Source organism: Epinephelus lanceolatus, chromosome 8, assembly GCF_041903045.1.
Source record: "Epinephelus lanceolatus isolate andai-2023 chromosome 8, ASM4190304v1, whole genome shotgun sequence".
Lineage (NCBI taxonomy): Eukaryota > Metazoa > Chordata > Actinopteri > Perciformes > Serranidae > Epinephelus > Epinephelus lanceolatus.
In genome coordinates this window covers 2,608,969-2,635,608 of record NC_135741.1, presented here as the reverse complement: position 1 = coordinate 2,635,608, position 26,640 = coordinate 2,608,969, and the positions used below count along the sequence as shown (strand labels likewise).

The window sequence follows — 26,640 nt, the reverse complement described above, 5'->3', positions numbered from 1 at the left end:
TTTTTTTTACAGGCCTGTTAAATGTGTTTTTGTTCTCTGATGTTCTTACAGTCCGAGCAGCGGCCACCAGTAAGAGAGGAAAACCAGCACAGAGAGGAGGTGGAGATGGAGAGAGGTAAAAATAGAGGAGGAGGGGGGGTAGCACGGAGGTAGAGATGAAGGGAGGGGCAGGAAGCACCAGGGGAATACAGAGAGAGAGGGAGACAGAGAGAGGCTGCACTGAAAGAGGCTGATGTCATCTCTCTGAAGCAGCCAATCAGAGAGCAGCAGCGAGGGAAGGGAGGGAGGAGAGGCAGAGCTCAGAAGGGTGTGTTTTATGTACCACTGCAGCATCAGTGCAAAGACGACAGGAGAAAAGGCACGACTCAGTGGACAGGAGAGACAACATAAAGACACGGAGGAGAAGACGGAGACAGAGACGAGAGCCTGACGAGGAGGGACAGAGACAGAAGGATAAAAGGGAGACGGAGGGAGAGACGAGACACCTGCAGAGGTAAGATGACAACAATAGCATCCCACCGTGCTGCTGGTGTCTGGGTTTCCACGCATGAATGTGCCTCTATATCTAAGTGTGTGTGTGTGTGTGGGCAGGCGTGTGTGTCAGTGTGCACCAGATGTGGGCCGGAGGGTGTGATGATGATGTCTTACATAATAGGATGGCAGGTATGAACGACTGTGCTGGGCGTGCACTGAGATGTGTGTGTGCATAGTTCCCGTGCTGTCTGCTTCCACTGTCTGCATGTTTGACTCCAGAATACAGAAGACAAGAAATGACCATTCATGATTTTCGTGTGCAGACAAACAGGCTGTGTGAGGGGAAGTCAGTCTTCAGGGAGTGTCTGACTGACTTGATTCAGCTTTTCAATATCCGATACGTCATCTGCAGCAGCGTGCTTTTATTAATATTGAATGAAACGCAGCACTATACAACATTATAGTGTTCAATTATTCACCACTGGAGTATAGCTCGCTTCCTCTCATGCTAAAACTTGCAGGGCAGGTATGACTTGTTTCTTTTTCATCCTCATGTTGCAAATTAAATCATGGACATAAACAGCTCCATGTGCATTCTGGCTTCTCATGCTCACGTCACACTGACCTCCACCATCCCATCATCCCCCGCTGTCAGGAGATTTAATTAATGCTCTCATGTTTCGGGAGTTCAGAAAGTGAGAGTGGAGTGCCACAGGGCAGTGACTCGGACTTCCTCACCTGTCAGCCTTTATGATTTTATTTCAGGCTGCGTTATTCTGCCAGAATTAGTCCTTGAGGATTCCCCACATCTCTAACTGACATCTTCAAATGTCGACTGGTTTGTCGACCAGCAGTTTAACACCTGAATATTATCAGTTTATTGTCATGTGTGACAAAGAAAAGCATGAAGTCTTTACATTTTTAGAAGCCTGAAGCAGCTCGTTTTGGCATTTTTGCTTAAATAATGACTGAAGTGATTATTCAGGTGTCAACATAGTGACGTATTAAGTGCTTTGTTTAAAGGACAGAGAGGATTCATGTCACTTTGTCTCTTTCACTCCCTGCTGTGTCCGTCCCTTTCATACTTTCCACCAGGTTTCTGTTTGCCTGTTTACTCTTGAATTCCTCTTTTCACTCTTAGCAACGTCACAAACATTTCTGTTCCCCTGTCTGTCGTTTGCATTGTGGGGATTTTTCACCGTGAGTGGTTTGGCAGTGGACTGCCTTGAATTAGGCCAGAACCTGAGAGGAGGAGGAGGAGGAGGAGGAGGAGGAAGACTGAGGGGAAGTTGATAAGCAGGGGAGGCGATATTAGTGTGTGAAAGACGAGCTGAAGCCGAGGTTTATCAAAGCTGGAGGAGGAAAGATTTAGTCCAGAAGAGAGTGAATCCAAAAAGAGTCAGTGTGGCAGAAAAGAGAGATGAAAAGAAAGTCTGGACTGGGAATAGGATGTGAGAGGAGGAGGAGGAGGAGGAGGAGGAGGAGGGAAAGTTAGGATCGAAAGGCGTAGGAGGATTTTTTTGCCAAATCTCCTCCTCCTCCTCCTCCTCCTCTCCCTCCTCCTCCTCCTCCTCTCATGCTTGGCAGTGGTCAAGTTGACTGAAACCATCTGGTGGGATTTTTAAATTAGTGTTTTTTCATACTTTACAAAGTCCAGACTGACGGACTAGAGGACACATACGCAGCCAACGATGACAAATTGACCACTTGCGTCATTTTTTTTAAACAATGGGTTTTTCATGTTACACAAAGGGAGACAAAAGCTAGCTAATTTAGCTAACGTTAACGCTCCTGTTAAATGGTGTGAAATGTGGATAAATTGCTGAAATCTTGCTCATAGACAAAAAGTCAGCATCTTCACCAGAGGTCTCAGTTGTAACACAATGCAAAGGATCCATACTGAAAATGTTCGTATGAACAAAAGCCAAAAATGGGGTGCGACAAAAAATATTTGACATTTTGTACAATCAGGCTTCCACCTCACCGCGTTTACTGACATTTAAATCAACATAAATACTGCAGCGTTTGAGGTCTTTGATGATTCATTGTAGTGACCCTTTTTAAATTCAGGTGACTTTTTCCATCCAAAACATAAAGTGATATTGTTTTTAGAGACAACACTCTGACATCATGTTATCAGCTGGAGGTGCAGCTGCCTCTCCCCCACAGGGCTGTAGGCTCCATAGGAGTGTTAAAATGTGTTTGTCTTGTTGTGTTATTGGGAGCCAGAATAGAAGGAGTCATGGCTCAAAACCAGCCGCCACTGCCCGTCAACAAAAACAAAGACAACTATGGTTAAATGTGATAAGACCAAAGGACTGGACGGAGGCCATCATCAAAAATGCTCACATGTGCAGCGCACACTTCATATCAGGTTAGGGAAAAAGTATTTCCTGTTGTAGGGATGAATAAGGTTATGTGTATTAAGGGTTATCATGTCCACCTCATCAGAAACTGGGGAGGGATTAAGAGGAATATTGGATTTCTCTGCAACGCTAACTTTTTAGCACATTAGCTAACGTTAGCTTCCATAGCAAAGCAAATAGTGGATTTCTCTGGAACGCTAACTTTTTAGCACATTAGCTAATGTTAGCTTCCATAGAAGCAAATAGTGGATTTCCCTGTAACGTTAGCTCTTTATCACATTAGCTAACGTTAGCTTCCATAGCAAAGCAAATAGTGGATTTCTCTGGAACGCTTACTTTTAGCACATTAGCTAATGTTAGCTTCCACAGCAAAACAATGTTGGTCAGTGTTTACTTATTCCAGTAACACTGGCGGTCCCGGAGAGTGAGTGACCTGACATGGTGCGTTGGTAAATTCAGTCTGACGCTCTACACTAAAATGAGAGCCCTGTTGGTGGAAGAAACGCAGCGTTATATTTCTACATGAATGAACCAAGTTATGGCTTATCCGAGAGGCAGTGCTCTGGATAACCCAACGCTACATTTAGACAGCGCTCCCAATTTACGAACGGTCCAATTTGTGTCAGAGTGCGCTTTGGCATTTGGACTGAATGTTTCCGAACGCACCACTCACATCATCTTCCTCCAGTGTCTAAAATAAGACAACAGAACTTGTTAGCTAGCGCTAGCTAATGTCTGTGAAGAACTGTTTTGCCTCCAGCTAAGCCCCGCCCACCATAAAACATCATACTGTTAACTAATAGTAAAAGGGTCTGTTCTGTTTATGGTTGCATGGAGAAAAATCATGTAACTGTTTTACAGAAAATGTTTAAACCCGCTTTGGAAATGATCTTGAACTTATAATAGAAAAATGTCAGACGTCCTCTCAGCTTCCTGTATCTGTACTGATATTTAACTGGAGCCTAAAGTCAGACTTTCTATCTGACTGTTTAAGTATCGCAGACGGACAGTCTGACCCCCTGGTATTTGTCTAGATTTGTACGATAGTGTTTGCAGTGAAAGGACAATATGAATTTCTCTTGTCCTGCCAGCTCTATAGAGTCAATAAAAGTCCCTAGAGGACGGTTGAGGATGCAGTTTGGAGCCAGACTGAGAGCTCAGAGCTCAGGACAGCGGGTTCAGATGGAGGTCTGGGCCCACAGATCCTGTCTCTCTGCCACTGCTTCTCGTTTCCTCTGTATTTCTCATTATGCTTTCTCTCATCCATCTTCATCCATCTCTCTCACGCCCTCGCTGGTTCCCCTCTGATCCATCTTTCCTTTTTTTGGCCCTTTTTTTCTCTTGTTTTTCCATTTTTCCTCCAAAGAATGAACATAATGAAGCCTTTGTGTCGAGAAATGAGAGGAATGCCCCTTACTCTCTTTTACCCCTCTTCTTCCTCTTCTTCTTCTTCTCAGTTCTCCTTCTTCATGTCTTCAACCCTTCTTCTCTTCTGTGTGTGTGTGTGTGTGTGTGTGTGTGTGTGTGGGTTGGGGGTGCATCCATTAGCTGGGATTAGAGACTGTAGGAGGGTCTTAACAGCCCCTCAGTGTTTGGGGTTTTAATCTCCTCAGAAACAGCTAATCTAACTTCAGTGGCTTTAACATGTACAGTGAACACACACGTTGGGACACACACACACACACACACACACACACACACACATATCCTCCGGCAAATATGCGACTTCTGCTTTTCTGGTCAGTGTGGTTGAACCCTGACAAGAGTCCATTCATGAAGCGACCTCAAACACAGAGGACACTTTATCAGCCAAATATCTGACCCACAGTACCATCAGTCACTCGGATGACACATAACCACATGGTGCACAATATATCTGACCATAATAATGAAGTACAGCAACTGAAATCTGACTCACACCATCAGAGGGATGAAGACTAACAAGTTGCAAATTGGTTTGATTGGGAGCGAATGATAATCCATATCTTTGTGAAACACCCAGATTGTGGTTCATTTGCAGTGAATCTGATCAGTATTTTTCTTCCAATAAAATTAAAACACTTGCACATAAAGCTGAGTCGATCAGTTTATCAGCATACTATTTATCTACAACTGCTTTGAGCATCATATTAGTCTTGTGTTTTGCAGCTGAGAACCAACTTTTTGAGTTCTAAACCAATTTCTTTTTGGTCGAAATGCTCTGAATGGTTCAAAATTTGGTGAAGGAATGAGTTCCACGTCACAGATCGACTTTCCACGTCCACATATGGCGTCCAAGGTACCCTGTTGGTTGTTGACGTTCTGGGATGCTGTGTCAACTTCAGCCTGTTACATGCATTGTCTGTTTCCAAAATACACTTCTGTTTTCACAGGAAATGTACAGTTTGCATACAGTCTCTTTCAAAATAAAAGCACTACATTGGTACAACACTGCAAATTGATGTTTTGTTCCCTTAACAAACACGAGGGGTTGGGTTTAGAATCTTAGTGGAAACAAACACCGGCCTCCTGGGTGAAAGTCAGTGATTGTTGGACCCATCCGCCACCTCTTTCACCCGCCCTTCTCTGACTTTTGGCCCTTTAACTTATGTTGTTGTCCTGCTGCTTTTCGCCTGACACCACTGGGTACTGTTTGACAATAACGGCGACCTGCGCGTTTCATGCCAACACGAAAGGACGACTTTTTTTGTCAGTGTCTGACGCCAGCAGTCACTGACCAAGTGCTGGAATTCAATGTCTTCGGAGTTAGTCGGTTGTCCAAGTTGGTGGAAAACAGTATAAGAGAGGTTCTACAGAGAACCTATTTATGGAGTAATGGTTCCATCCAGAACTGTCTCTGGAAGTCCCATCCAAAACATTTCCACCTGCTAAGGATGCTAACAAAAGCCCAGCTGGGGGTTCTACCAAGAACTGTTTTATATCCCAACATTTCATCTAGAACTCGCGCAGGAAGGCTCTAAAGACTTTAGTACATCTACATTTAAAAGTGAAACTTGAAACATGGATAAACCTTTGAATATTTAGGGTGAGGATCTTTTAACACCCACACTTATTCAGGAATGATTGAAGAACCCTGTCCTTCCTCTTCCTCTTCCTCTTCTTCTTCTTCTTCTTCTTCTGGAAATCTTTTGGAACCTTATTTCTGAGGTTGCTGTCAGAGTTCTTATAGCTTTGTACTTTTTAATTAGTTTTTATTTCAGTTTCATTTAGATTTTTGTTTTCAATGCAGTTTTGGGTTTTTATCGTTTAATAATCAGGATTTTTTTTTCAGTTCAGGTTATGTTTATATTTATTTATTTATATAATATTGGGTGGGGGTTTGCCCAAATTGACAAAGACTTAAACTAAAGTCTATATTTTCTGTTTTAGTTTAGTTTACTTTAGTTTTGTAAGTACACGATATCGTCTCAGTTTTCGTTTTTTTCTAAAGTGTAGTTTTTATATTTATTTCAGGTAACTAATATGCTTTTTAAACACCTAGATTTAGTTTTCAGTTCAGTTTTAGGTAAATGTAATAACTTTGATTCCAGCTCTTCAAATGGAAGAAGCCACTGCTTCGTCTTTGACTCACGTTACAGCACTTTAAAAAAGAAGGAAGTTGAAGACGGTAGCATCTACGTAGCTCATTCATCGTATTATTTTTTAACATTTTTATATTAATGTTTTTTAGTGTTTTAGTGTTTTTTTTTTGTATGTCAAGATGCTCAAGTTAATGTATTTTTTCTCAGTTTCTAACACTTAAAATATATATATATATATATATAAAAATACTGAACTTAGTGGCTGACAAGCTGTCCGGGCAGCTTCATACTAATTAATCCAGACTGGAAAATAATGTCTGTTAAATTAGAAAACTATGAGAGCATCTTTTAAAGGAGCTCTAAATTTTGGATTGTTAATGGCTGTGTTCTTGTTTCCCCTCCGTCTGTTTCTCTTCCTGCTCGTATTTATCTCCTCGTACCTGCAGTGACGCCGTAACTTCTCCCTGAGCCGACCATCTGTCTCTTTGTATCTGTGAGATATTGATGAGTTTGTGTTTGTGTCACTGCGCTTTAAGAAGCTGCACGAAAAAAGAGGAATGTTTCCCCCAAAAACAGACTGCGGAGCAGCCGAGTCAAACGGAGGAGGAGAGGCAGGTGGGAGACAATGGGAAGAGAAACTGTGTGTGTGAGAGGAAGAGGAGGGAGGAAGAGGAGGGAGGGAGAGGTGATTCGAGGAGATGCAGGGAGTGGCACCGGAGAGAAAGCGAGGGAGAGGTGTGGAGGGACGGAGTGGGGGATGGGAGAAAAGAAGGAGGGGCAGCGTGGGGGATGGGGGAGAGGAATATTGCTGCGTGCTGCTGGAGTCAGGGGGTTACCATGGTGATGGGGGAAAGATGGAAAGGGATGGGAGAGGCTGCACACACACACACGTATATACATAGACACACTTACACACAATGCAAATTGACATTTTCACCGACTGATTGAACAATATGATAAGCATCAAATCTCCTTTTAATTTAAACCTTCCTTCCTGTTCTCTGAGGGCGGGGGTGCTGCTGATGGAAGGGGAGCAGGATAAAGAGAGAGGCTCTCTGAGTTGAGTGGAAATAAAGAAATGCGATCTCCCACCTGGGAGCGGTGGAACTTGGAGACAGAGTAGTGGCTTCTTGGACAGAGGGCACAGAGACGTGAGGGCAGACGCTGATCTGAAAGGACTTTTTCCTAAATATCATTCTTAAACATCTTTGTACGGTGGCCCAAAGATGTCAATTCAGTAAAACCAAGAAAACACAGACAGACAAAACAAAAGCACTGAGAACAAACACTGCAAATACAGGAAACAACCAAGTAGCACAGAACACAGAACATGAGTTATAAATCTGTTTAAGTCACTTCTTGAAAATGAGCTGTTGACGCTGTGATTGCATGATTCAGATATGATATACCATGAGTTGAATTGTTAAGCTAGCCATGTACGGGAGTAACTAGTTACATGTTGTGTAATTAAATTGCAAAAAATAAAAACAATAATTGTAATCTGTTGCAGTTACTTAGAAAAAGATATTATTAAATGTTCAATGTGTCAGATTTAGTGGCATCGAGCAGTGAGGACTGCAGATTGCAACCAGCTGAATTGAAACCTGACTGGTTCTCTTCACCGATCAAATCAATGCTCTAGGCAACCTGAGTCTGCCATGCCAAGGTGGACAAACAAGAACATCTTTCAGTGCTGGAAATTGAAAGTTTATAGCTTCTGGAATCAGAGAGGTGCTCCAACATTACTGTACAGTGTGAAGCTTTTCACCAGCAGTGAAAACCTGAGGAAATATCAGTTACATGAAATCAATCAAATGTAATATGTTACGTTACACTGATGAAGTGATTCAAATTACTTGTTACATTTTCAGCAACTAGTGGTGTGTAACCTATTATATTTCAAATGTAGGCAAAAGGCAATGTGACTCATTTCTGTATTTTTGTGTAACCTGTGTTTGGATGCACTTCCTCATTTTGTGGTCTTTTTTTTTAATGCTGCGCGTGTTGTCAAATCAGTGACAGTGTTTTCCTCATTTCCCTGCATTTTGTCTTGTTGCATGTTGGCTTGTGTTGTGATGGGTTCTTAAGTTGTACTTTGAGCTTTATACAATTATAAATTAGACGTGGCTGTGGCTCCGGAGGTAGAGCAACTAATCAGGAGATCGGCAGTTCGATCCCCGGCTCCTTCAGCCCGTTTTTCAATGTATCCTTGGACAAGCTACTAAACCCTGAAGTGGTGGTAGTTGTGTAGTAGCGTCAGCCACCAGTGTGTGAGTGAATGAATGGGTGAATATGATTCTGTCATGTAAAAGCACTTTGAGTCAAAAGTCACTGTACAGGTGAGAGTGCGTTTACTTTCAGGGCCACTGAGAGTTTGCTCTCACGCCAACAGTTCATCTCTGAGGTACCTCCATGGAAGAGTTTGTGCCTAAACCAACCTGCAGACCTTTTTATGGCCGGTCCTCCCGAGCTGCAGAGCAGCCACCGGGCGTGACCTCACACCTCAACGATCGAGAGGATGAGGTTATTATGTGGAGAGCTTGAATCAAAGCGCCGGTAACTTCTTCTACCTGCCAGCAGGGATTAGGTGTGATGCGAGTGGCTGTTGACGCTGCTGGGAGTTGGGGTTCTTAGTGGATTGGCAGCAGCTGTGAAGAGTCTGAAGAGGCGAGCCAGACGAGCTGCGGGGTGGTGGGCGGGTGTGTGTGTGTGTGTGGGTGGATGTGGTGGGCTCGAGAGAGGCTGTGTGTAGGCGAGTGGATGATGATGTGTGTGTGATGGTGATTCAGTGGAGCTGTGCTTTGTAATGTAGGGTAATGTTGTATTGAGGCTGGTTGTTGCCTCGAGCCTCACTAAGTTTGACAGCCGTGTTATCAAGACGAGTAAAAACAATCAGTCATGTTATTTTTATTCACTGTGTGATCCTGGAAGAACTCATTTAAAGCTGCTCTACCTTTATATTAACCCTTTAAAAACAGACGGCCGCGGGGGGGTCGTTGTTTGCACGATTCTGTTCAAACAGATCTTAAATAAGAACCATAACAGACGGAGCATTCACTGTCTTTGCAGCAGAGAGCTAAGACTCTCCTCCCTGTAATCATGTCATGACCTGAAGTTACCTTACCTTACGTGCCCTGCAAACATTGTATTTCACTGTAATTATGCTGATGTTTCTCTGTAATGGCTGCGAGAGGTCACTTATTCCATAATCCCATGTGTATATTTTTAGCTATATATCAATGTAAGATAAAAACTATAATAGAAAGAGCATTTATTTTTTCTGCAGCAGAAAGCTAAAGCTTCTGTCTTCCCTGTCATCACTTAATAATGACCTTATGTTACTTTACAAACAGCGTATCTCAAAAACTAAATTATGTAAATAATAAACCCAGTCTCACTTCGAATACCAGCGCTTGGGCAGTGACTTCCGGTGTCACAGTCGCCATTATTGTGTAACGGTGCCTGGTGGCGTGAGGGGAAATGCAGTCAAACAACCATTTAAGGAAAAGGCCCTGACACACCAAGCCGACAGTCGGGCCGTCGACCAAAGTCGGGCCGTTGGTGAGTGTCTGACGGCCTAGTTTTTGCGGTGTGTCCCACACCGTTGGCAGCTTTTCGGCCGATTGAGCATGTTGAATTGGCGGCGGAGCTTGTTGGTGAGAGAGATCACTCTGATTGGCTGTTCAGGTTTTATTTCCTCGCCCCTGTAGCGAGTGAATCTGCCTGTAGTGAAACCGGGGCTAACCGGTGCTTCCTCCTCAGGCTCCACTTCACTCAGCTGCCCCACAGACCTGCTGCTTCTTCACACTTTAACCTGAATAACAAACCGGAGCTAGCTGGGAGCGGCTAGCGGAGCGTTAGCCGCAGCATGACCGGAGGGAAGCACAGCCAGTTAGCCTCCGCTAGTCTCTGAGCTAGTCCCGGCTCTCCGTTTGGATCCAACCGGAGCACCGAGCCCTGGTTTGTTATTCAGGTTAAAGTGGGAAGAAGCAGCGGGTTTATCAGCAGCTGAGTGAAGTGGAGCCTGTGGAGGAAACACCGGGACCGTCTGGATGTAATAGTCCGTGGAGGTGCTGCGGTGCTCGGCTGCACAGATAGGAAACCCCTCGGCTGACAGGATGTACCACTCTCTCACTCCGCTCTCTCTCACGCAGGCGCAGAACGTACGTGCTACTTGTCCGTCGGATGTAGTCTGTGTAGTGTGTTCAAATGCAACTGACACAGGGCGACGTGAGGCGACGGTTAAAAAAACCTTTGGATCAAAATTGACTCGTGTTACCTTTTCGCTCAGGTTGTACAGAGATTAAGGACGTGAAGCATCAGCAAAGACATCAGAAAAAGCAAAAATATGAATGTATACTAGCAGGCCGTTTCTATTGAAGAGTTCAGAGGGTTAAAGAATAATGAAATGATTATGTGCATGTTAAAGGATTCAGAGAATTATCACCTGACTCTGCACTTCCCTTCAGCTGCACAGGCTTTTATTTTTTTTTTTAGCTGTGGCAGTGTGGTGGCATTTACACTGGTGGGCCGTCTCTGTTTATCAATGGTCTCTGGTTTTGGCAAGAAAAGTGAATGAATAAAGCCATTTGAAGGAGAAGCTGTTGGTGTTTTCACAACAATATAAAATAGATATTAGAGAGGAAATTATGGTTTATTAACCTCTGCTCTTTCAAACGTAGCGTAATGAAGAACTGAACAACTTTAAAACAGTTTAATCATCTTTATAATGTAGGTTTCTTTGTTTCAGCACAAAAGTAGGAATAAATAACAACAAAAGCAAAACAAACAACATCAGTGCAGTTGGTTTTTTTAAACACTGGTATCGGTACAGAGGCTCACAGGCGTCGCATCTCTGATTCTTTCTTATAGAGGTAGAAATGAAACCAGACAAGAGGCAGAGTCAGTCTTGCTCACGGATCTTGTTCTTCAGCAGTGTTTTAATGGCGATGGTTAACTGAGCCTGTCACACACACACACACACACACACACACACGTGATATATGATCATGTCTTGTATTGATTGACGTTACACTAGCTGGGGCAGTTGACTCTGTTAGCAGGGCCGAGGCTGAACAGCAATATTCTGAGTTCTTCACTAATGATGTCGATGGTTTCATGTTTTAATCCGACTGTGTTAATATGATTAGATAAGATTTATCAATTACTGTCTGGTAAGAGGATTACATTATAAACCAAGATTTCTCTCTAATATGACCTGTTTCATGTAGATTTTTTTACTGTTATTGTCACTAATTTTGAGGAATCGCTTCTTTGCTTTCTGTCTGTCTGCCCCACTCTCTCCTCTGTGTGCACTCTGTGTGGAGGCAGTGATAGATATATGGCCCTGGGTCTTGTTTATACCACTCTGAGCGCTCTGTTACTCTGTGGCCTCTCACAGCTGGTGCCTCTCGCCCCTCAGCTAAATCTAATAGACCCCAGCCGGGGCCAGGAAGCCACCCAGCGCGGGAGCTGCTGTTTATCCAGCAACATACCGTCACTAATGACTGATTTATGCGCTCCTATGCAGCGGCTTCGTTTGTCGTGTGGAGAGAAGCAAATCAGAAACAAACACATGATACTGGCGTTGTGTCTGCAGAGGTGTGTCTGTGTGTGTGTGTGTGGTTGGAGGAGGGGGTAATCCAGAGGTGGCTAAACAATGTCACGCCAATAAGAGCTGATTTGAATGTGAAAGGCGTCGGGTTGTGCTGTGGGACCGGCGGGTGAAACGTCTCCCCCATCCCATCTGAAAGGCAGGAATGACACAACTGTATAATTCAGTGCTGTGACAGGCAGATGTAAACATGTCTCTAGTAGGGATGCACGATATTGGAATTTTTGCAGATATCTTATATGCTGATGTGTAACAGCTCATTTGACCAATAACTGATACTGATATCGATGTATCCACTGTTTCCCCACCTAATTTTAATGATCATCAAGTCTCTTCTGTTGTGGATTTAAAGGGAAATTTCGGTTTATTTCAACCTGTCTCCTATCATCCTAAATTTGTTTCAAGTGACTAGTGACATAGAAATAATAGTTAGCATGTTAGCCGTTAGCCTAGATACAGCCGGGGCGCATAGTAGCATCAGACCTGTTAAAACGTAAGTGAACGGGCAACCTTCAAGTGCAAAGTTAGTCCACTAAACAAGCTTTTTTTCCACAAAGACCGCCTCATATCGTTAGGATAAATGTCAGAGAACATATAGAAAACGACATGTAAACCTGTTGTCTTACCTTACCAGTGTGCTGCCATGTTTGTTTATCATCTAGCTCTGCTTTCCAAAGCGTGTTGTATGTTTTAACAGGTCTGACGCTACTATGCGACCCGGCTGTATCTAGGCTAACGGCTAACATGCTAACTATTATTTTTATGTCACTAGTCACTTGAAACAAATTTAGGACGATAGGAGACAGGTTGAAATAAACCGAAATTTCCCTTTAACATCATATTATACGTACTCTTATCGTGACGGCCCACCAGCTGTGTGTGTAATATTAATTCACTGTGCAAATTTAAAAAAACAGTCACAATGAAGTGGAGCTACAGTTGCAGCTGGATGAGGACATTTAATTGGACTACTGTCTTTGTCCCAGTGAAGTATCTTGTCCTCTCCTGTCTTGTGGGATGTGATGTTCTGATGTTCTGTGGAATGTGAACCTATGTTTTTTCTTAGGTCAAAGGTTAAAAGCTAGGTTAAGCTTTATAGGCTAGATGTTGTTTTAATTTATGTAGCCTTAGGTGATGTCTGACTGACCACCTTGACAGGGATGCCTCTCTGTCTAGGAGTAGGTTGGGTTTTGAAGATAAGAAATCATATATAAGGAGAGTAGTTTGGGCCGGAGACAGAGAGACCTCACATTCGGCACCAGAGACTCTCAGATTCGGCGGGTTTTTGACACTGTGCTTTTTTGTAATAAAGTCTTTTTAACTAGCTTCGACGAGCCGACTCCCGCATCAACTGGGGCTTATTAAATAGGGTCTCTTACACATTTAATGCTAATGGACTTCCGGGTCAAAGCCCGGGGTGGAAACTGTGGAGCATGCTCAGAGCGCCTCGGCTAGTTTGGGTCTGATTGACTGTATACATGCAGGAGTCACATGATCTGGGTGTGTTAGTAAGTGGTAAACAGGAGAGTTGGGTGAGGTGAGGTGAGGTGAGGTGAGGTGAGGTGAGCTCAGTGTAGTTTTACTGCTGACTTTAAGTGAAAGTCAAACTAAGACGGCACTGATCTGTCTGGAGTGAATGTCTGTAAAATATTTAACTTAAAACCAGCTTCACTGTGGTGAGAGGGCTGCGGCCGGCTTGACTGCAGTGTTTTGGACCAAACTAGAGTGTGGAGCCAGAGATTGGATCATGTGCAGTCGGCGCTTGCTATGTCTACAATCTGCATAAAAAATGGGCTTCACGTAGACTTGTGCACAGGGGTCTGTGCGGACCCTCGCAGACACACGGACACATAGATAATGAACTGACCCTTAGAGTGGATGCAAAGTCAGACTTAAGATGCAGATGGAGAGTTGACACTTCTGTGTGATATCAGGCAAAGTAGTTCATCCTGTGGGGAGCATGAATGTCTGACCCAATCTATCCCATTGGTCCTGAGACATTTCGCTCAGTACCACTAATATGAACCTCATGGTGGTGCTGGAAGAAAGGTCAGAGGATTAACAAAGTCAGAAGACTTCATCCTCTGGGAGCACGAGTGTCGTACGTATAAGATTTCATAGCTGTTGAGATAATTCAGTCTGGACCAACCAACATGTCCAGCCCTCCAGCCATGCCGCCAGCTAGCTAAAAATCTCAGCCAGTGATCATAACCATCACCAGAACATTATTTGGACAAATCTGCAGTGTCTTAATTAAGGAGGTCGGGATGCTCGTCTCAGTGTCACAGCCTTTCTTTTATGGTGGAAGCTGATAAGACAGTTTTTATGTTTAAGCCTCGCCTGGAGCGGTGTCACTGCAGACACATCACTGGTGCGTGGAGCCAGAGACAGAAGCTGCACACACAAACAGAATGACAGAGAAGTGAGTAACGATGGAGGAACAGACACAAACAGAAAGAAACAAAGAAGGCGAGGAGGAAGGCGACGGCAGCGGGGGGTCGGAGGACCGTCGGTTGATGTTCCAGGGTGAGAAACCTCCTCATGATTATTGGGTTATTCATCTGCTGTCGTCCACAGGGAGTCCCAGTCTAGTTAGACACAAAGACAGCTTAACATGGACATGTGGCTGTGTGTGTGTGTGTGTGTGTGTGTGTGTGTGTGTGGAGGTCATGGTGACATAATGATGACATCACAGGGGTGACTTGTGTCATAAAACAGGGAAAAACTGAGTGTCACCTCACCGGAAAGATACTCGGCTGTCTGAAGACTGAATGCTGGGAAGTGAATATGTTAAGATCACATCTCGTATTCGGCCGATGAGACATCCAGCTGCAGTGGGCATCCAAAAAAAAGAAAAGAAAAGAAAGAAAGGTCAGGAAACTGACTGCAGACGTGGAAAAATGTCAGATTTTAGTGTCTGCTCAAACAAAATGTTCATTCATACGATCTTATGAGGAGCCTTTCTCTGAAAGGCCATAAATCAGTTTTTGTTTTTCAGTTTCTATAATTTTGTTGCCAAAAATTTAAAGAGGCTTTCTAAGTCTAAAGTCTAAGAAAATAACTCTGCCGATGTCATCAGGGTCATCATGGCTTGCTCTAAAATAATGATACTGCTTTATTATATCCTCAGGGGAGTTCATTTTTTTCACTTTTATATATTTAAACCAATGCGTTCTCAAACCAACTCTGTCAGTGGACCTTCATGTCAAAATATTACACGCCAGGTATCACATGCATTGTGTCTAAATACAAGATCATTTTTAAAGGAAAAGTACAGTTTCTGTTTGTTAGATACAGACAGTCTTTTTCAAAACAAACTTAAACGTTGGCAAAACACCTTGTATTTATGTTTCTTTGTGCGACAAAAGCACGTGGTTAGGTTTAGAAAAAATCATTATGGTTTGGCTCAACATTTCCACAGGAGGTGACCAGAGAGCCCTGGGTGAAAGTCAGGGGATTGTTGGACCCATCCACCTCCCCTCCCGTCTGTCTTATAGGAACTTTCCAGCTCCTTATGTTCCACTGTTAAGGTGCAGACACACCAAACCGATATCAAAGAACTAGCTGCGACGAAAGCCAACTGTTGCGTTTTCTACGTCGCCTCACGTCGCCCTGTGTCAGTTGCATTTGAACACACTACATGGACTACATCCGACGGTCAAGTAGCACGTACGTTCTGCGCCTGCGTGAGAGAGAGCGGAGTGAGAGAGTGGTACATCCTGTCAGCCGAGGGGTTTCCTATCTGTGCAGCCGAGCACCACAGCACCTCCACGGACTATTACATCCAGACGGTCCCGGTGTTTCCTCCGCAGGCTCCACTTCACTCAGCTGCCCGATAAACCCGCTGCTTCTTCCCACTTTAACCTGAATAACAAACCAGGGCTCGGTGCTCCGGTTGGATCCAAACGGAGAGCCGGGGCTAGCTCAGAGACTAGCGGAGGCTAACTGGCTGTGCTTCCCTCCGGTTATGCTGCGGCTAACGCTCCGCTAGCTGCTCCCAGCTAGCTCCGGTTTGTTATTCAGGTTAAAGTGTGAAGAAGCAGCGGGTCTGTGGGGCAGCTGAGTGAAGTGGAGCCTGAGGAGGAAGCACCGGTTAGCCCCGGTTTCACTACAGGCAGATTCACTCGCTACAGGGGTGAGGAAATAAAACCTGAACAGCCAATCAGAGTGATCTCTCTCACCAACAAGCTCTGCCGCCGATTCAACATGCTCAATCGGAGCGGCGAAGTGCCGACGGTGCGGGACACACCGCAAAAACTAGGCTGACAGACGCTCACCAACAGCTTGGTGTGTCAGGGTCTTTAGTGGTGGCATTTCAAACTGATGCTGTCCAGCGGTGAATCATACCGCCATGAAAGGTGCCTTCTTGCGACGCTGTTGCAGTGACACTGAAACAAAGAGACGGTATTTGATGACTTGGGAATGAGAACTGGCTGTTTTTATACACATGTGCATCAAATGCAAGATGCAAGAATGATAGGTCGCTGCAGCTCAGAGCAGTTAGAGCTTTGGTGTCTTGCTCACAGGCAGCTCAGCACTGAGGTGAGCTGCCACCTCTCCGGCTACCGCTCCACACTTGGCTCCACTTGGTTAGACTCGAACCAGCAACCTTTACTTTTTGAAACCCCAGGACTGATGGGAAAGATTGTGATTTTGGTGCGATGGGTCTCGTGTTTTAGGTCAGTGTCAACTTAAACATTATTCAACCAAGATCTTTTCCTAACCATAACCACGTGCTTCAACATAAACATAAAAACATGAATCGTGTTTCAGTAGCTGCGAGCAGAAATGACTGCAGGGATGAAAAATAAAATGTGTTATCAGTGAGGCGTCTGCAGAAACAGTCTGTATTCTCATTATGTTGACATTAACATAATCCAGATGAGGTTAGTCCGTTATGTGTTGAGTATTACACACACACACACACACACACACACACACACACACACACACACACAGGAGACATGTTTAACTCAGTGGTGCTTTATTAAAATGACATTTGTGTTACATATTCATGAGGTCTGATGTGAAGGACATCAGCAGCGTGATCTACAGATTCACACACACACACACACAGATGACATCATCTATAGATTGGTCACCCCACCTCCCAGCATGGTCAGCATTTATGTGTGTGTGTGTGTGTGTGTGTGTGGAGTAGTAAATGTGAAGTATGTAATGAATAATGAATTTAGGTGAATTTAGGTCACGCAGCCAACTGGGAGGGACAAACTGGGAATAGCTCTTTTTTTCCTCGTCTTCACGTGCCTCATTGTGTGTGTGTGTGTGTGTGCGTGTGTGCGCACTGAGGGGGAAGTATATCTCCTCCATCCTCCTTGCCTTTGCTTAATCTCTCCATCCACACTTCCCAGTTCTTTCCTGCAGATCGGAATCTATCAATGAATTAATTTCTCGCTCTGTCGCGCACCATAAGTCCACCTGCACCCCTCCTCCGTCTCCTCCACTCTGTGATCCCCGCCCCCCTGATCCCCTCCCCGCCTCAGGCCTCCCAATAGACCGTCCCACCTGCACCCGCCCCTCCTCCCCTCAGGCCTCCCTGTGGACCGGCTGGTCCACCTGCCTGCCCTCTAAAGCCCCTCAGGTTCTGTGGGACGGCTCAGGGCTCAGGACTAATGTTAACTTAATGTTAAGTGGTACAGAACGAACACATGGCTGCCCACAGGGTCTGAACTCTGTCACAAGACACACAAAACTCACTTAAAATTGTTTTATCTGCTTGATATTTTTTGACATATGGCATTTTTCATTAGGCGGCTCCAAAAGTGACACTGACATGATACTTCTGTTCTGTGGCTGCTGTAAGATGATTAAATACAACAGATGTTGAACTGTCCTTCTTTTAACGCAGCACTACCCTTCCCAAATCTCTAAGAGGTCTGGTTTTCTTTTATTAGAATTTAATAACCATTTGTCCTTAAAGCTGCAGTGTGGATCTATTGTTTCCCCCCTCAGGCAGTGGGAGTAATTACTGAGACACTGTTGACTGTGCTAAAAATTTCCATCTGCAGGTGAGCTGGCTACATCTCCCCTCGCCCCCACGAGCTCTCCAAGTCTTTCTTTGACTTTAATCCTTCCTCTGAGAGCTGAGTTCATCCATTCCAGAAACAGTTCTTGAAAGCAAAACAAACAGGAAAAGACACCAAAAATGACGAAACGAACATAAAATAAATGAATTAATCTCTTCGCCTTTCACTTTGTCTGGTTGATGTTAAATGCATCATTTCTGGTGCACCTGTGTGGGAAAGTTGCCACGGACACCTGACGCAAAACTCTGGTATACTGAGAAACATAGAGAGCGTTCCTGGCAGCAATGGGCCAATTCATAATTTCCAAGAGGGTCTGGAGGGTGACGAAAATGTCATCATCTGCCTGCAGCCTGTTTTTTTGTTACTGCGCACTGTTGTCTAAAGGCCCTGACACACCAAGCTGACGGTCGGCTGTCGACCAAAGTCGGGCCATCGCTGAGCGTCTGTCAGCCTAGTTTTGGCGGTGTGTCCCGCACCATCGGCACTTCGGCGTCGGCGGCTTTTCGGCCGATTGAGCATGTTGAATCGGCGGCAGAGCTTGTTGGTGAGAGAGATCACTCTGATTGGCTGTTCAGGTTTTATTTCCTTGCCCCTGTAGCAAGTGAATCTGCCTGTAGTGAAACCGGGGCTAACCGGTGCTTCCTCCTCAGGCTCCACTTCACTCAGCTGCCCCACAGACCTGCTGCTTCTTCACACTTTAACCTGAATAACAAACCGGAGCTAGCTGGGAGCAGCTAGCGGAGCGTTAGCCGCAGCATGACCGGAGGGAAGGTTTGGTGTGTTCGCACCTTTAGCCAGCGCACCGACTGCACATGCTCAAATCTCTTGCTCCACCTCCAGTCCAGTCCAGAGCACTGCTGTCAGGCCAGCTGCAGCCGTCTCATTGCGGTGAAGCTAGTTTTAAGTTAGACACTCGACAGACATTCACTCCAGACTCAGCAGCGTCTTCTAGTTTCACTTTCATCCGATGTTGGCAGTAGGAGGCTGGTAAGCTCACCGCCCAGCCCTCCTGTTTACTTCTGGAGGCTGACACAAACTGTTAATTGCGCATTTGTGAAAGCAGCAAACGCATGTGGTTATGTTTAGCCAACACATACATGTGGTTGGGTTTAGGACAAAAAAAGCGAACACTGGCCTCCAGGGTGAAAGTCACCACATCCCTGCCCACCCTAGTCGGACTTCCATTAACTTTTACTGTTGTCCTGCTGCGTTTCCTCCTGACTCCACGGGGTGCCATTAAACAATAACGGCGACTGGCAACTTTTCATTGGTGTGTGACGCCACAAATCACTGCCCAAGCGCCGGTATTCGATGACTTTGCAGGTAGCGCTGTTGTAATGGAAATATTTGTCCATGCTTAGATGACAGGGGACACTTTATTTCAACCTTAAAAAGGTTTTCAAATATTTTCTTTCCCTGAAAGATTAAAAAACCTACAAATATTTAATTTTCTTAATGAAAAAATGACAAAGAAAACCAGCAAATATTTACATTTGAGAAGCTCGAACCAGATTGAAAAGATGAATCCATTATCAAATATTAACTTCCTGTTGATCAACTAATCAACTCTACAGTTATAATAATGATTTTAGTATAAACAGCATACAGTCTGCACGTGGGACTCCAAACAATGAGGAAGCAAAACCGATGTCAACAGAACCAAAGAGGTAGAGCATGCAGTATTGTTATAGAACAGACTCCACCCTGGATGTGGAGGCTGCCCCACCTTACAGCACTAACAGGATGTGAACACTCTTCCTGCACTTCTCTCAGCTCTAAATCCTAAATGGACTCTCCTCTCCTCTAATGGCTCCCTGTTTGATTTAATTCAAGAGGCCATAATGCGTTAGGGACGATGAGGAGTGAACAATACTGGGCGCTAAATGTCACTGTGCACAGTGAAATCTAACGGACAGGATTCTCTGTCAGCAGAGGTCAAGTGTCTCTGAGCTGCAGCCTCAGTAATAACACACACATACACTCCACGTCTGAGGACGAGACAATCCGCCATCACACGTCTTTAGATTAAGACTTAATTCATTAATGAGCACCGGCACCCCCCCCCCCCCCCCCCCCCTTAACTCAGCGCCACAGTAGGAGGTCCATGAATATTTAAATTAAAGGAAGTCTACATGAATTAAAACCCGAGTGTGTACCGACGCCGTTATTATTAGAGCTGGAGCATGCTGGGACATTTTCATCAGCCATCAATCATTTTCTGTGTGACTGTTACAGTGTCTGTCTTGCGTCCTTGTTACATCTGGAGAACCCCTACTGCAGGTCGTTATCTTTCTCTCAGTAACACACACACACACTTTACGTCCCACTGTTCTGTTCGGGTCATTTATTTTGTAAAAAAACCTGGCAGGTAACAGCAGCCCCAAGGGCCGGGGGCAGGTGTGTGTGTGTGTGTGTGTGTGTGTGTGTACTTGTACATGCTACATAGTGGGGACCAAAATACAAAATTTAGGAACAGAGTGAGGACGTTTTGGCTGCTCCTTCTTCAAAGATTTGTTTGAGGGTTAAGACTTGATTTTAGGGCTCAGGTTACAAATAGGTTTAGGCCAGGGTGACGGGTTGGGGTTAGGGAATGCATTATGTCAATGTGTGTCCTCACAAAGACAAAAACAAGAATGTGTGCGTGTTTAATCCTCTTTTCCACCAAAATTAGCGTGTTTCAAATTCCGCGAAAGCCCGCTAAAAATAGGAGATAGACTGCTTTCCCTTTCCCAGTAGACTAGATCCATGCACACACCTCTTCTTCTGTTGTTTTTTTGTTTGTTTTTTTAAGTTTGGTGCGGACTAAATTAGAATGATGTTCGAGTGCTGCTTGGGCAGAGACAGACCGTATTTTGTGGTGGTGTGTCGCTGCATCTTACTCGTAAAGGAGCTCATATCAATGTGTTTATCCAGGTGTTGTGTTTCCGTCACATCCGATTGGAGCTTGAATCAGTAAATGCCCGTGACTACTGCAAAAGCATTTGCCCTGGGACTGAATGCCAATTGTCACCTCTTCCCATTAAAGACAAAAGCCAGATGTGTGCGGGTGTTTGCAGGTTTGTGTGCAGTGAAAAAGGGGTTTTAGTGACCATGACTCAGGGCAGATGTGTGTGTGTGTTTGAGTCAAGACTCGTAATAGACATCAACAGCACACGAGAGAGGCGAGGATCTGACAACAATAGGAGCTGAAATGGGGGTCATGTACGTTTCCTGTCTTTCTGAGTGTGTGTGAGTGTGTGTGTGAGAAAGAAAGAGAGAGTGTGTGCTGGGGACAGGTTGCGTAATTATTAGATGTAGGAGGGGGTCTACATTAGCCAGCTGTCACTCCTTGCCCCTCACCCCGTGTTAGTGTGTGTGTGTGTGTGTGTGTGTGTGTGTGTGTTTGCATCTGTTAGTGTGTGTGTGTGTTAGTGTGTGTGTTTTAAGAGCAACCCTGGCGGAGGACTCCAGGCGGTTACATCCAGAGATTGATAAGTTATGACACCTACTGTAACCTCCTCTGCCCTTGTTGTCGGTTCTTATTTCAAGGACTCCAGCTGCTGTCAGTACAGTCGGTCTGAACCTGCAGGTGGACGTTTACATCTCTTATTTTCATAAGCTCCCATAGTTGTTTTAAACTTGCTAACTGGATCTTAGGGCCCTCAAAAACCAGTCAACTGTTGGTTGATGTTGAGCTGTTATGGTGAGCATCTGTCACTTTAGTTTTGCGGCGCATCCTGCACCATTGGCCCTCCCTTGTCAGCTTTTTTTTTTTTTTTTTTTTTTTAATTTTTGGATGATGATGACGGTGGAGCCTGTCAGTGAATGAAATCACTCTGATTGGCAGTTCAGCTCAGCACATGAGGAGAGAAACAGAAGTGAGGAAAGTAAACAAAGAGCTAAAGTCAAGAGGGAGTCAGACCAAAACAAACTTGTTATATAATAAGTTAAAAAGATTGTGTTTTTCTCCATTGAGCTTTTCAGCAGAAACAGGTCAGAATTGTTTTTGTTGATGTTCACTGGTGCATGGTAAATATTATTTGTTCTTTCAACACTGGATTGTGTTGTTAATGTGCTAACTGGCTAACTAGCATCGACACAGTTTTCCGATTTCCCTTTTTGAATAATGAGTACAGATGACTGTCGTCTGCTGGTGTGAGTTGTTTCCTCTCACGCAGGTGCAGACCGTTGGTTGGCCGTCAGCTGTAGTCTGCGGTGTGTTCAAGTGGAACTTTTAATAATCTCACTTTGAAGGAACAGTGTAGTCCAGCTGGGAGGACTGCAGATTGCAACCAGCTGAAACTTCTCCCAGTTAGAATTCCTTCAGTGTTCATTGTTCAGGAAGTTTTTACCAGGAGCTGAATTATCCACAGAGGTCTCTTCCTCTCCAAATCAAACAGACCAGGTGATTTAAACCGGTCAAAAAAAAAAAAACACTGAATAAAGCAGTTTCACGTTGTTAATATTACATATTTTTTCTCTGGTAACTTAATTAAGATCCAGACGTTCAGGAAGTTTTTACCAGGAGCCGATTTATCTGCAGATGTCTCTTTCAGCCAGCTTTTAACTGTGGTGACCAATGCATAAATGCGAATACAGAAATGTCTCTATCTAGAGCCAGTGTTTGGTTTGTCCGTTCTGGGCTACTGTAGAAACATGGTGGTGCAACATGGCGATGTCTGTAGACAAGGACCTGCTGCCTATGTAGATATAAACTGCTCATTCAAAGGTAACAAAAACACAAACATTCCTTTTTTTCAGGTGATTATACACTGCAGAAAACAAAGTTGTTTGGGGCAGCTGTGGCTCAGAGGCAGAGCGGGTTTTCCATTAATGGGAAGATTGGCGGCTCAATTTCCGGCTCCTCCGGTCCGCATGTTGAAGCATCCTCAAGCAAGATACTGAACCCCAAACTGATCCCGATGGTTGTTCTATCGGTGTGTGGGTGCATGTGAATGGTTACTGAGAAGGTGGCACCCTGTGTGGTAGCCTCGGCCACCAGTGTGAGTGGGTGAATGTGACGTAGTGTAAAAGCGCGTTGAACGGTTGAAAGACAAGAAGAGCGCTGTACAAGTGATGTGAATTTACCATGATATTTCATTTCTGCCTGTATATCCCCCTAAATCCTCCGCACTGGACCTCTAACCAAAGGAAACAAGTCTTCTCTTCAAGTCACAGCTGACCTCTTAAATATTCAACTGAGCTGTCTTTTTCTGACCTAATGAAAGGGAAAGCCTTTCACTGTTGCCCTAACCCTGACCACACACAGGTCCTACACTTTGTGCATCCACCGTCATCTACATTTACCACCTACGACCAGCACCAGTTGACCAGTAGCACTTCCTTCACCAGAAAAAAACATTGCAGGGAGGGACAGGGTTGGTTTAGAGAACTCCAGCAGAGGAAAAGGAACATTGTTTTGGCTTTGCTTGTTTGTTCTTTCAGGGATCACCTTGAATTAATCTAATACCTGTCTTATTTAATGAAAGTCTTCCCATAAATGGCGCCGCAGCCTGATATCAAAGGCTTAGGAAAGCCAGTTGGTTATTTTTAGAGCAACTGTGAGTTTTTAAAAGTGCAGAGCGGATTTTAAAAAGGATTTCACAAGCTTTAAGATCAGCCCACGGAGGAGCATGTAATCCCTCACTTCAAGTAAAAGCAAGAAAATGACCAAACTTGGAGCTGTGAGGTTTTGGCCTGCGTGTTGGAGGCAGCAGCGATATAAAGGAACAAAGGGGGTAGGCCTCTTCCATCTGTGTCTGCTCCTACCCCCGCCCTGACACTCCTGCTGTCACGGGTCAGTGTTCAGTCAGCAGCCAGGGACAAAAGGGAAGATGTTTAGATGAATGGAAATGCAGTCGATGTGGCAGAAACACACACACGCTCAAAATCTCTCTTTGTAATGTCATTAGTGGAGAAGATGTTTCCTGCTGCTTTGATCTGATCTTCTGTCTTTATCAGGATGACCTAATGCCTTACACACACACACACACACACACACACACACAGGCGGCTCTAAAATTAGAAACATGTTGAGATTCAAACTGTGTTTAAATGTTAAAATTAATTTAAACATCCCACACACTCTCATGCCCCGGAGTTAATTGTGAATTTTTAATTTGTAGGTCAACATTAAGTCAAATTTTCCTCCTGGAGTAAATTAATATTTGTCTTATTCTGGGATGATTTATGTTTGATGAAATTAATGATGTCTTTCTTCTCTTCTCTGTCTCTGTCCTGTGTGCCCTCCCTTCCTCCCCCTTCATCCCTCCTTTGTTCTCGGGGTCAATCCTCCCTCTCCTCTCCCTCCTTCTTCTTCGTCTCCCCTCCACAGTCGGCAGCAGGAGCACGGAGCGTGGGCCTGGCAGAGAGGGAGCCTCAATCAGAGCCTCACTTCAGACTGTGAAAGCCACACACACACCCCGACTTAAAACACAGTTGTTTACCCGTCTCCACTCTCCAGAGGGTCTGGGAGCTCCCTGAAGTGTGTGTGTCTGGTTGGGTGCATAGGGTGGGAGGGTGTGTGTTTTTTTTATTTGTTAATGAGTGTGTGGGTGTCTCGCGTCACTTTTCATGGGACATTGAGAGATGTGTGTGTCACAGCATCGGTGGACGGGCTATAGGGGGCCGTGCTCCCCCGCCCTCCCCCTGATCCTCCTCCTCCTCCTCCCTCTGTCCTTCCTCTCCTCCATGCCTCCGTTCGCTCAGGGAGCCATCCACATCCCCAAAGACTGTGAGTACTCCTCCTCCGACAACATCTCTCACTGTCAAAGAGTGTGTCTGTCCTGGAAGTGTTTTTCCCCACTCTGTATTTCCCTTTCAAATGTTTCTGTCAACAATATCCTCTGTGGTAATTAATATAAAAACACAGGACTCTCCACCCCTCCACTCACATAAAGAAAATGTCAGCATTATATTTTTCTGCAAACCACAGATATGTTACATGAAACCTAAGCAAGATGGCTCCTAAGCAGACCAATGTTCAAAACCAACAAAGGCGGGTAATTTTTAATGAGAGGTCGGGACATTTCCAGTGATGTTACCAGCAACAAAAGCAGGTATGCTTTAGCAAATGTTTGGGACATTTCCAGCCGTGTGAGTAGCGACAAAAGCGGGTATTTTTTAACGAGAGGTTGGGACATTTCCAGTGATGTTACCGGCAACAAAAGCAGGTATGCTTTAGCAAATGTTTGGGACATTTCCAGCCGTGTGAGTAGCGACAAAAGCGGGTATTTTTTAACGAGAGGTTGGGACATTTCCAGTGATGTTACCGGCAACAAAAGCAGGGATGCTTTAACAAATGTTTGGGACATTTCAGCTGTGTTTGTTGCTATAGAAGCCGGTATTTTGTAGCAAAAGTTTGGGACATTTCCAACAGTGTTAATAGCGACAAAAGCAGGTATTTTTTAAACAAGAATTTGGGACATTTCCATGTTAGTAGCAACAAGAGAGGGTTTTTTTTATTTTTTATGAGAGTTTGAGACATTTCCAGCCATGTTTGCAGTGACAAAAGCAGCTATTTTTTAACGAGAGGTCGGGGCATTTCCAGTGATGTTACCAGCAACAAAAGCAGGTATGCTTTAGCAAATGTTTGGGACATTTCCAGCCGTGTGAGTAGCGACAAAAGTGGGTATTTTTTTTATCAAGACTTAAGACTTTGGGACATTTCAGCTGTGTTTGTTGCTATAGAAGCCGGTATTTTGTTGCAAAAGTTTGAGACATTTCCAACAGTGTTAATAGCGACAAAACCGGGTATTTTTTAAACAAGAATTTGGGACATTTCCATGTTAGCAGCAACAAGAGAGTTTTTTTTTATTTTTTTATTTTTTGTTTTTTTATGAGAGTTTGAGACATTTCCAGCCATGTTTGCAGCGACAAAAGCAGGTATTTTTTAATGAGAGGTCGGGGCATTTCCAGTGATGTTACCAGCAACAAAAGCAGGTATGCTTTAGCAAATGTTTGGGACATTGCCGGCCGTGTGAGTAGCGACAAAAGTGGGTATTTTTTTATCAAGAGTTTAGGACATTTCAGCTGTGTTTGTTGCTACAAAAGCTGGTATTTTGTAGTGGAAGTTTGGGACATTTCCAACAGTGTTAATAGCGACAAAACTAGGTATTTTTTAAACAAGAATTTGGGAGTTTTCCATGTTAGTAGCAACAAGAGAGGTTTTTTTTCTTTATGAGAGTTTGAGACATTTCCAGCCATGTTTGCAGCGACAAAAGCAGCTATTTTTTAACGAGAGGTCGGGGCATTTCCAGCTGTGTTAGTAGCAAAAACTAGTATTTTCTAACAAGTGTTTAGAGGTATTTTTAATGTTAGTTGTGGACATTTCCAGCCATGTCCGTAGCAACAAAAGCAGGTATGCTTTAGCAAATGTTTGGGACATTTCCAACAGTGTTAATAGCAGCAAAACTGGGTATTTTTTAAACAAGAATTTGGGACATTTCCATGTTAGTAGCACCAAGAGAGATTTTTTTTTTTTCTGAGAGTTTGAGACATTTCCAGCCATGTTTGCAGCGACAAAAGCAGGTATGCTTTAGCAAATGTTTGGGGGCATTTCCAGCGATGTTAGTGGTGACAAGATGGGGTATTTTTTTTACCTAGAGTTTGGGACATTTTCAGCTGTGTATGTTGCGGCC

The 26,640-nt window shown here is 44.3% G+C and overlaps 1 protein-coding gene across 3 annotated transcripts in view; it reads left to right on the top strand.

Moving 5' to 3' along the window:
• The first annotated feature begins 287 nt into the window (after positions 1-287).
• LOC117258534 (neural cell adhesion molecule L1.1-like) overlaps positions 288-26,640 on the top strand; it is a 69,397-nt gene continuing 43,044 nt past the window's right edge. For all 3 annotated transcript variants that reach the window (XR_013491913.1, XM_033629539.2, XM_033629537.2), the window contains exons 1-2: positions 288-493; positions 24,336-24,734. Coding sequence is in view for 2 of the 3 variants with exons in the window: in XM_033629539.2 (XP_033485430.1) it covers positions 24,590-24,734 (145 nt within the window). In the remaining variant the exon portion in view is untranslated. The remainder of the gene's footprint in view (positions 494-24,335; positions 24,735-26,640) is intronic.